The 11,416-nt window shown below is 39.2% G+C and overlaps 1 protein-coding gene across 2 annotated transcripts in view; it reads left to right on the top strand.

The window, feature by feature from the left end:
• The first annotated feature begins 4,901 nt into the window (after positions 1-4,901).
• Positions 4,902-11,416, top strand: part of pdcd4b (programmed cell death 4b) — a 34,608-nt gene continuing 28,093 nt past the window's right edge. The window contains exon 1 of one of the 2 annotated variants that reach the window (XM_072239837.1): positions 4,902-5,300. In XM_072239837.1, the coding sequence (XP_072095938.1) occupies positions 5,258-5,300 (43 nt within the window). In that variant the 5' untranslated portion in view covers positions 4,902-5,257. The remainder of the gene's footprint in view (positions 5,301-11,416) is intronic. The other variant, XM_072239838.1, reaches the window with a different exon arrangement.

Here is an 11,416-nt window from a genome sequence, read left to right as displayed (position 1 = left end):
TTAACCCTTTCATTCCTGGGATAATTCTTGTGAACCTCCTCTGGATCATCTTCAAAGCCATCACATCTTTTCTTGGATCGGGGCCCAAATCTACTCATAATACTCCAAGTGTGGTTTGATCATTGCCTCAGCATTACATCCTTGATCTGATATTCCAGTTCTCTCAAAATGAATGCTAACATTGCATTTGCCTTCCTTACCACTGACTCATCCTGCAAGTTAACCTTCAGGAAATCCTGCACAAGGACTCCCAAGTCCCTTTGCACCTCTGATGTTTGAATTTTGTCCCCATTTAGAAAACAATCCATGCCTTTATTCCATCTGCCATTTCTTTGCCCATTCTCCCAATCTATCTAAATCCTTCTTCCTAAACACTACAAGCCCCCCCTTCCTACCTTCATGTCATCTGCAAACTTGGCCACAAAGCCATCAATTCACATGTAACGTGAAAAGAACGTTACAACACCAACTGTTATCAACACCAACCGTTATCAACACCAACCCTTGCTGTACACCACTAGTCACCAGCCGTCAACTAGAAAAGGCCCCCTTTATTCCCACTCTTTGCCTCTTGTCAGTCAGCCAATTTTCAATCCATGTGAGTACCTCTCTTACCTCTCATGGGTTCTTATCTTGTTAAATAGCTTCATGTGTGGCACCTTGTTAAAGACCTTCAGAAAATCCAAATAAGCAACTTCTACTGACTTTCCTTTGTCTGTCCTGCCTGTTATTTCCTCAAAGAATTCCAACAGATTTGTCAGACAAGATTTACCCTTTCGAAAACCCTGCTGACTTTGGCAATTTTTTTATTGGCCTCCAAGTACTCTGAAACCTCATTCTTAATAATAGACTCCAATATCTTTCCAACCATTGAAATCGGGCTAACTGGCCTATAATTTCCATTCTTCTGCCTCCCTTCCTTCTTAAAGAGTGGAGAGACATTTGAAATTTTCTAGTCCTCAGTAATCATTCCAGAATCTGTTGATTCTTGTAAGATCATTACTAATGCCTCCATCTGAGTTTAAGACCACTAGCATAGTCATCTTTAAAACAACAGGCTACAGTTTTATAAAAGATGTAGTGGATTATGGAAAAATGCACTTAAGAAAGAGGCAGCTGAGCCCATAATAGCAGTATTAGCACTTTGGAGGAGTTATTCAATGTATCCCATCTCTCCAGTTTCCTCACAGCTCTGTCAATTTACTTCAGGTGTATCAACAAGGAGTACAGGAAATGTTCCATAACCTGGATCAAGACAAAAAAAAGAAATTGTCTGCTATTGTCACTTGTGGGAGCACGTTCTAGCTGTATGTTTCCTGAATTATAACAGTGATAATGTTTCAAAAGAGGTTAAGTTTAAGTCATTTTGAAAGGAATATGAAGGCCATTATATAAGTGCAAGTCTTTCTTTGTATTTAACCAATATGCTTTTGACTTTTTCTGTTGAATCTGTTCTAAGTACTCTTTCAAGCACTGCATTCCAAATATCAATGACTCACTCTATTTCCTTGTAATGCCTCTGGCTCTGTTCCTGAGGAACTTATGTCTATGGTTATTAACCCTTTCACTGTCAGAAACAGTTCGGCCTTATTTATTCCATTAAAGCTATTCAAATTTTTGAAAACTTCCTTTAAATCTCCTAATAACTTCTTTACCAAGCAAACCTTGCTATTTTTGCATATCGCTCAAGCCTAACGGTAACCTAAAGCTATCTAGGACATGCCCTCTTCTTATTACTACCATCAGGGAAGAAGATCAGGGGCATGAAAACACAAAGTCATCATTTTAAAAAGGGCTTCTTCTCCCTCATGGTCAGATACTTGACTGGTCCACCAAGCCATGGACACCACCCCACCATATTGCTCTCTTTTTGCATTACTCGTATTTCTTTTTCTATCTTACCGTATTGCTCCGCTGCTACAAAATAACAGATTTCACAATGATAATAATAATAATCCTGATTCTGATTCTAATCTATCTTGAACCCACTTAACAGTTCCCCCGAAGTACACAATAACAAGAAGTAGGAGTGAGAATCCTTCAAGATTCACACCAACTTTTTTTTCCCTTCTCCTCTTTGCTAATTGCCCATAGTCCTCAATTTCCTGATTGCTCAATGATTTATCTACTTCTTCTTTAAATAGTCCAAATAATCTAGCCTCCACAAGCATCTGGGACAGAGAATCGCCTACCTTTGAGAGAAGTTCAATGCTGAATACTGAGACCGCTTACCTAGCACAAACTGCATGGACTTCCAGGAAAAAGTGATAGCAGCCTCCTGTTTGCTTTGGAGACCAAGACTACTGATAGCAGAAACATACAGATGCTGCAAAGGTACAACAATACTATCTTCTCAAAATCCTCCAAATTCATTACTGGCCCCATTGCTCCATACTCCCAAAACAGATGTTCTATTCCGAGCGAACACTGGAGGAGATTATTGGAAGGACAGAAGAAAATGTTCAATAACACAAAATAACCTGCAGATGCTGGGATCAAAGCAACACTCACAACACGCTGGAGTCCTCCAGTGTGTTGTGAGTGGAAAATGTTCAATGATGCTGTCAAACCCTCTTTGAAAGGATGCATCTGTCTCCTAGATCTTGACTGTTCAAAATGGAAAAAATTCCAGATAGCAATGATAGCACAGGAAAGTCCACAGTAAAGAATTCCAGATTGCGATGATAGCACAGGAAAGTCCAAAGTAAAGAGCCATTCTAATGCTGGCTCTTCAGTAGAGTTATTTAAATTATCTAATTTCTTCACTTTCCTCGGCTCTCTTTAGCTTCGCTTCAAGTTCAACAAATTCTTGGGCCTTAACATCTTGGATGTTCTAATTTGGGCCCAGTACATGGGTGCAATCACAAAGAAGGCACATTAGCACCTCTACTTTCTTAGAAAGGAATTGAAACCCCAAACATCAACAATTCCTTTCTTTCCAAAGTAAACAGTGGAGAGGGTACACACCATCTTGCAAACTGGACATCTGCATTCTCCTGTTAAGTGTCCCCTCCCTATGCACAGAAGACTTTGTGGTTCCAAAATCAGCCCCATCAGCTGAGACCTATCCAATTACTTTCAATCGTGCTATTAAGAAACATTCCAATGAAGACGCTGTCTTATCCCATTGTCCCAAATATCCACCTCAACACAATTTGAAACACTGCCTTGAAATGGAACACTGATTTCAATGCTGTAAATTTTTAAAAGAACGAATGACATATTGAGCCCATTGAGAGCAAGACCATTGAATCCATCATTCTAGTGCTGGTTCCAGTGGAATTATTCAATTTATTCCTCAATTACTTCAGGTTCAACTTCAAATTCCTAGTCATTAACATCTCAGATTGACTGGCCTGGGCCCAGTATATAGGTGCTGTCATGAAGAAGGACCATTAGTGCCTTGACTTTCTTAAGAAGGTTTGGCATGTCACTAAATACTCAAACTTCTACAGATACAATATCCTGACTGGTTGCACCATGATCTGGGGTATGTCAATTCCAACACACAGAAATGCAAGGGGCTGCTGACAGTAGTAGACACAACCCTCCCCACCACTGGAAGCATTACCAGAGATGCTGCCTGATGAAATCAGCATCTATCATCAAAGATTGCCACCATCTGGGCCATGTCCTCCTCTCACAGTTACCATCAGACAGAAAGTCCTGAAGCCTGTCGCCCCACACTACCAAGTTCAGGAACAGCTACGTTGCTACAAACATCTGGTTCTTGAACCAAGAGGCAAGAAGACTACAGATACTGGAAAATGGAGCAATAATCAATCCACTGGAGGAACTAAGAGAATTGACTAACATCTGTGGAAAGGAAGGAATTGTTGGTGTTCTGGGTCAAAGCCCCAAACATCAACAACTCCCTTCCTTCCTTAGATGGCAATAGGTTTATCATTGTCACTTATATGGTTAAAAACTTTGTTTTGCATGACACCCACATCAGCTCATCTAGGTAGTAAAAGGCAAAAGCAGTAACAGCAGGCATTATATCGTGGCCGAGAAACTACACTGCAAGGCCATGATGAAAGAGATTGTGAGGTCGAAAGCCCATTTTATCATACAAGATGTTCAATCATTTTATTACAGCTGGGTAGAAAGTGCTCTTGTACATACTTTCAGGCTTTTATTATGTCGGGGGGGGGGGAAGGGAGGAGGTGGTGGGCGGAAAAGATGTTGCTCGACTTGCTGAGTTCTTGAAGCAAATTGTCGTGAACCGACCTGCGTATTCCTAATCCTACCTCAAAACAGAACACTATCGACCTCTTTATCTATCGTGGATTTTATACGACTTGAAAGGGTCTCGGCGCGAAACACCCACTGCTCATTCCTCTCCGTAGACGCTACCTGACCTACTCAATTCCTCCAGTGTTTGCTATATATTGCTTTCATACAACCATGCCTTTTTTGCACAGTTGTTTCTTGTCGTAACTATCTGGTATAATTTATGTCCTCTGTCTATAAATACGTGGGATGCTGCTACAAGCACATTTTTAAATGTACCCTAACCTCATTGTACTTGTGCACATAACAATAGACTTGACTTGAGGTATTTTAAAAAAGAGCAGAGGAGCCAATTAAAGCCGGAAGGAAACCATCAAAGATTTAGTAGAAATGCGCCCGACATTTAAAGCTCGGTAACGTGACCTATCACCTTCATTGTCAGCCACTCCTCCAGACCAGGGGGCAGCCGCGAGCAACGCCAGCAAACCCCGCCCACCGTCCGCACCCTCTCTCCCGCCCTCAAGCTGTCATCGCTGTTTGTCGGTGACGGCCGCTGATTGGTCGGAGAGGGGGCGGTGAGAGAAGGCGCCACTTCGATCCAGTCACCGACTGCGATTGGTCTAGTTCGTGGCGAAGGTGACGAATGAACAATGCTGTTGCTACCCACGTGACACGAGGTTGTGGGAGGAAAATAAACAAGCGACTGGAAGGCGTTAAGGTGAAAAGGAGTTTGCAGTGAGGTTGTTGTGAATGAAATCACGGCTTCTTACAGCAAGAATTAGGGTGGCATCGCATCCTTTCGTGTTCTCCCCGTTGTAAATATTCAGGAAGGTCACAGTAGTGAGTTGTGGAAGCCTCCTGCTCTCACAGCTTCGTTTGAGAGGAACGGATTTGTTTTCATTTAAGTTCGAGCGACTGCAGGCGTTGGGGGTGGAGGGGAAGGGGGTAGGAGGAAACGGGGAGAGAAGAAGCAGCACAGGGCAGAAAACTAGCCCTTCCAGACGGTTCCGATATCTTCACAAACATGGCAACAGAGGCCGAGTCAAAATTCAGCAATCCTCCAGCAGGTACTGTGTGTGAGAATGTGCCAGTGGTGACTGCCACAGTAATTGGCATGCAAGAGTTTTGTTATATATTACATATAAGATGTGAAATAATGTTCACTACGAGTAAGGTAAACTCTTGGTGTACGATTTAAAACTTTATACCGTAGTCCCTTTTCTAATTGCGTCTTTTGATCATTACATTTTGTTTTGACGTGTTGCTGCCTTCTAAGTAAATACTTCGTGTTACGGAAGTTTTAAAGTCAGCAGCTTGCAAACACCACGTGTTGCGGTTGAACCACTTGGATAATTTGACTTTCTTCCTTTCCTGATAGTTGCTGTGGTCACATTGTAATTTTTTTTTTCATTCCTGAGATTTGTCATTTAATTATCTGTGATAATGTTTCTTTTCCAATACCTTTCGTATTTAGTTAAACTAGTGAGAGTAATTTAAATATTGATAAGCTAGTAGCTTCTTACCACGTCTACTTTATCCATCAGTTTTATTTTAAGCTTTATTTTAAAAGAAACACCTTAATTATTCTCCCCAAATAATCTTGGAATTTTAGATATCCTAGGGGACTATTCATTTGCTGTCTATGGGGCCATAAATATATTCAGCATTTGCATCCAGCAGTATTATATTACGTCTGCTAGCAAGATGTTAACAAGTTATTACTTTAGTGTTTAATTATTAAATGAATGCAAAAACTACCATGTACAAACAGCAATAGCTAAATCAATTTTTGATAGTGTTTGGTGTTGCTTGAGGGAGGATTGCTCCCTAAGCTGTGAAGTAATTTTGAGATAGTATCTTTTGTACTTATCTCAACTATGGGTAAGGTAAACGGAAGCATGATTGAATAAAAACTGACCATCCCTGTGACTTGCTTTCAAGGGTGCAGTTATGGCAACATATATTAGATTGAATAGGAACAGGGCTTCAAAGCCTGTCTAAACCTGACTGCTATTTAAAGCAGGAAGCATCTTTCTTAAATCTCATTGTTAAGTGAAAGTCTTGTTTGCAAGAAAATTAAAATACTAGTGTTGTAACTTAATTGGAGACAATCACTGTGTAGCTTTTATGAATCAATTGTTCAATTTCTTTTCCATTTCAGTTTTCTATTAATGGGGTCTCCTGCTAATCAGAAGTGTAAGCCATGAATCACCCAATCTAAGTGAACATTTATATTGAATGGACATTAAATACTTTTATAATGAAAATAGTCACAAAGCAGTGAATTTTGCTACTGAAGTTGCCACAAAATAAACAGCAAGACTATTCTGGATTATACTTACTGCAGTTTCAAGCACAGGCTTGCAGATGCCAAAAATGGTCTGGAGTGAAAAATGAAACTATTTCACTATAGATACATTGAAACTACAGCACAGAAACAGGCCTTTTGGCCCTTCTTGGCTGTGCCAAACTATTTTCTGCCTAGTCCCACTGACCTGCACACGGACCATATCCCTCCATACACCTCCCATCCATTTATCTGTCCAATTTATTCTTAACTGTTAGAAAAAGAACCCGCATTTACCACCTCGTCTGGCAGCTCATTCCATACTCCCACCACTCTCTGTGTGAAGAAGCCCCCCCTAATGTTCTCTTTAAACTTTTCCCCCCTCACCCTAAACCCATGTCCTCTGGTTTTTTTTCTCCCCTTGCCTCAGTGGAAAAAGCCTGCTTGCATTCACTCTATCTATACTCATCATAATTTTATATACCTCTATCGAATCTCCCCTCATTCTTCTACGCTCCAGGGAATAAAGTCCCAACCTATTCAACTTTTCTCTATAACTGAGTTTCTCAAGTCCCGGCAACATCCTTGTAAGCCTTCTCTGCACTCTTTCAACCTTATTTATATCCTTCCTGTAATTTGGTGACCAAAACTGAACACAATACTCCAGATTCGGCCTCACCAATGCCTTATACAACCTCATCATAACATTCCAGCTCTTATACTCAATACTTTGATTAATAAAGGCCAATGTACCAAAAGCTCTCTTTACGACCCTATCTACCTGTGACACCACTTTTAGGGAATTTTGTATCTGTATTCCCAGATCCCTCTGTTCCACTGCACTCCTCAGTGCCTTGCCATTAACCCTGTATGTTCTACATTGGTTTGTCCTTCCAATGTGCAATACCTCACACTTGTCTGTATTAAACTCCGTCTGCCATTTTTTAGCCCATTTTTCCAGCTGGTCCAAGTCCCTCTGCAGGCTCTGAAAACCTTCCTCACTGTCTACTACACCTCCAATCTTTGTATCATCAGCAAACTTGCTGATCCAATTTACCACATTATCATCCGGATCATTGATATAGATGACAAATAACAATGGACCCAGCACTACTTCGACAAGTTGGGAACTATGAAGAACTTGAAGGTATTGACAACCATCTTGAATGTTGCAATGAAAATGGGGATTTGGAGGATGCAATTGTCGAAAGCATAGAATGAAGGCAGTCCACTATCTGCACTAGGTGTTTGCACTGATGTTGTTCATTTACAGTCAATCAGAAGAACATGGCAGTGTACACTGTATGAATTCCTTCATCGATGACTACAGTGGATTCTGCTTAATAGGGACACATCAGGACTAGTACATCTTCGTCCAATTAAATTGCTGCCCCAATTAGTCAGTTTTATGGCAATAGTTAAGCAATTTATGTATTTAAATGAAATGCAGACAAAATTAGAACGCTACCAATATCTCTACAGTACAACAAAACTATTATTTCCAAATAGTTATCGCTGGAGGAATTCATCTGCCGTGTTCTTTTAATTGACTGTAAATAATCAAAATCAGTGCAGATAATGGAGTGCCTTCAAACAGTGCTTTAGATGATTGGCTCCTCCAAATCTTCATTTTCATTATAACATTCAAGATGATTGTCAATACCTTCGTAATTCCTACCTTGCTGAAGTAGTGAAATAGTTTCATTTTCATTCCTGGCTGTTTCTGAATGCTTCAAACTACAGTGAGCAAAACAGTTCTGAATTGTCTTACTGCTTATTTCTCACCAACTGTTAGTGACAAACATCACTAATTTTTGAACACAAACACACACAACTGAAGCTATTTAAAAACATCACTGTAATCACAGTGTAGTGTCTAACAGCCATGCAAGTGCTAGTTAGACACTATTTGGCAACAGTCTCCTGCCCCAATTAAGTGGTGTTGTGTTCAAAATAAATGGCTGCTCAGATTAACTGATGGCCCAATTCACTGTATTAGGAATTAATACACATTTTTATAGTACTGTAGTAATTTTGGTAGTGTTCTAACTTGTTCTGTATTTCATTTGAAAACATAATTTGCTACTCAGCTAAATGGTACTTGCCTTTTTTGGTATGCCTTTTTAACTATTTGCATGAAACCAGCTAATTGGGGCAACCACTTACTTAGAGCAAAATGTACTTATCCCGATGTGCCCAATTTACTGGAATCCACTTGTTGGATCACTTGACTGAGTTTTCAGTAGTCTTTTATTGAGCACTTGGTAGTGCTGATATTCATATAGAATCAAAAACACAGGCTGAGATGTTAATATACCTTGTGCCAATGAGTCATGAGCACTTGCTTGAGACTGCCTTGATGTTGGGAGTGGCACAGGGTTGATACATGGGTTTTCAGTTGGGCACTCTCCAAACTCAATGTTTCATTGGCTAGCCTACTTCATCTCCGGAGGGCTTGACAATGACTTCTGGCATTGACTGCTTCTTTCCACTGCCTCTGATGGTTTGAAATTATATCCAATTTTTCACTAGTTTTTGGTGTTTTGTACATTCAGATTGGCTGCTACATAGGAGTCATACTGCATAATTTACCACTATTCTGACTTGTTCAGTTAAGATCTCAGCTTGATTCCGTTTGGCAGATACTGCAATTCCATCATAATATGGAAATGGATAGATCAAATAATTTTGTATAAACCTTTAGTCTTAATTGAAGTAGAGGAATTAAATATTCAGCTTAATTTATTAAAGAATAGGTATTTTATGGGATAATTATAAATATTACTGAAGTAATTTATAAGTGACATAAAACATTTAAACCAGTTTTATTTGTAAAATTGCTGATTTTTTCCTACTTTAAGATAATGGATCTGAGAGGTCAGTTTTCCTGTACATTATCCACCCAATTATTGCCATCCATTCGTCCTTTCCACTCCCACCCCTCCGCCTGGCGATAGGAAGGTCATTCTGTAATTGAGCTGCAAGCTGAGATCATGATGTAGAGTTTTATTGAAGACTATTAGCTTGTGTTTTAGCACAGGCATTTATTAACAAAGTGGGTGTATTGTGACTGAACCTTCATGATTAGTGATTCATTGTTCATTTGTTAACAGCTTTCATTCAAATAAGTTGCTTTCAGAGTCTTGGTTAATGTAATTTTGCCAAATTACTGTTCCAATGTCTTTATGATTGGCAGCAGACCTAATTTCAGAAGTAATTTCTCCATCAGTATGTAAATGAATATTCAAATCATCAGTCTTAATACATATAAAATAGTTTATTTTAAAATGAAGCGAAATTGTGTTAATGCTCATGTATCTTCATCGACAGTAATTTAATTGACCTTGCTGATTTGAATAAGAAACTGAATGGAGCTGTGAAACATGAGCAAATCTGTGGTGTCTCTGACCATTTCATTCATTGCATTCTTTTTATTTTTAACCTAATTTTCTTGTCTTTGCCGGCTCCTTAGTTTTTCCCCTTTTGCTTCTGCTCTTTCCCTTCCCTAAACCAATGCTCTACAACACCATTTTCTGAAATTACTAAAACAAACATGTTATGCTGTTTTATCTTTTCAATAGTTTTGATAAAGTGTGTTCACATTTGTTTATTTTATATTAGTTGTTCCGGCTCAAATCCCATTTAGCCAGTTTAAAACTTGCCAAAGCTTTATTGATGTAGTTGGAATATATACTTGGTTTTTGTCATAGCAGTATTGTGCAGTTTATTCTGTATTACTAGAAAGATGGCCTTTATAATTTTGAACTAAAATGTAACAGAATACAGAATTGTTTCTGTCATTAGGAATATCAAAAGCAACACTTCATATGTTTTTAAAGGTTTAACATGAAATTAGTTGAAAATATCTCTTTCAATGTTATTCATTGTTGGTTTAACTGCATCTGGAGCAGATAAATGTTCTGTTGGAACCAAATTGTAGATGAAATACAGTGGATTACACTTACTTGAGACGCATCAGGACCAGTACTCTTTGCCCAACTAAACAACTGCCCCAGTTAGTCAAAGTTTCATGGGAATAGTTAAAAAGGTATAAAAAGACAAAGTGAGTAACAAATTATGCATTTAAATGAAATACAGCACAAATTAGAACACCAGCAATATTATTACAGTGCTATAAAACCACATACTCCTAATATTTATCGATAGAGGAATGCATCCAGTGTATGCAATGAACAAAATCAGTGGAGACACCTCGTGCAGGTAATGGACTATCTTCGTACAATGATTGCACCCTCCAAATCTTCATTTCCATTGTAACATTCAAGGTGATTGTTGATATTTAAAATTCTTTGTAGTTTCTAACTTGTTGAAGTAGTGAAATAGTTTCATTTTTACTCTCAGCCATTTCTGGCATAAGATCATTAGATGTAGGAGCAGAATTAAGGCATTTGGCACATTGAGTTTGCTCCACCATTTCATCATGACTGATCCATTTTCTCTCTCAGTTCCAATCTCCTGCTTTCTCCCGGTATCCCTTCATGCTATGACTAATCAATAATCTATCAACCTCTGCCTCCACAGCTGCCTGATTTCCACAGATTTACCACTCTCCGGCTAAAGAAAATCGTCCTCATCTCTGTTCTCAAGGGCTGCATCCTCTGTTCTTGTACTACCTCACCATAGGAAACATCCTCTCCACATACACTCTATCGAGACCTTTCAACATTCAATGACTTTCAATGAGGTCACCCCTCATTCTTCTGAATTCCAGTGAGGAGAGGCCAGAGCCATCAAAAACTCCTCATATGGCAAGCCTTTCAATCTCTGAATCAAGCCCAAATGCTTGAAACTGCAGGAGCAAAATAGTTTGGAATTGTCTTACTGATTATTTTGCACCAACTGGCAGTGACAAAAATCACTGCTTTTTGAGCATTA

Source organism: Mobula birostris, chromosome 21, assembly GCF_030028105.1.
Source record: "Mobula birostris isolate sMobBir1 chromosome 21, sMobBir1.hap1, whole genome shotgun sequence".
Classification (NCBI taxonomy): Eukaryota; Metazoa; Chordata; class Chondrichthyes; order Myliobatiformes; family Myliobatidae; genus Mobula; species Mobula birostris.
Note: the sequence above shows the minus strand (reverse complement) of the source record. Positions and strands in the feature narration are given on the sequence as shown.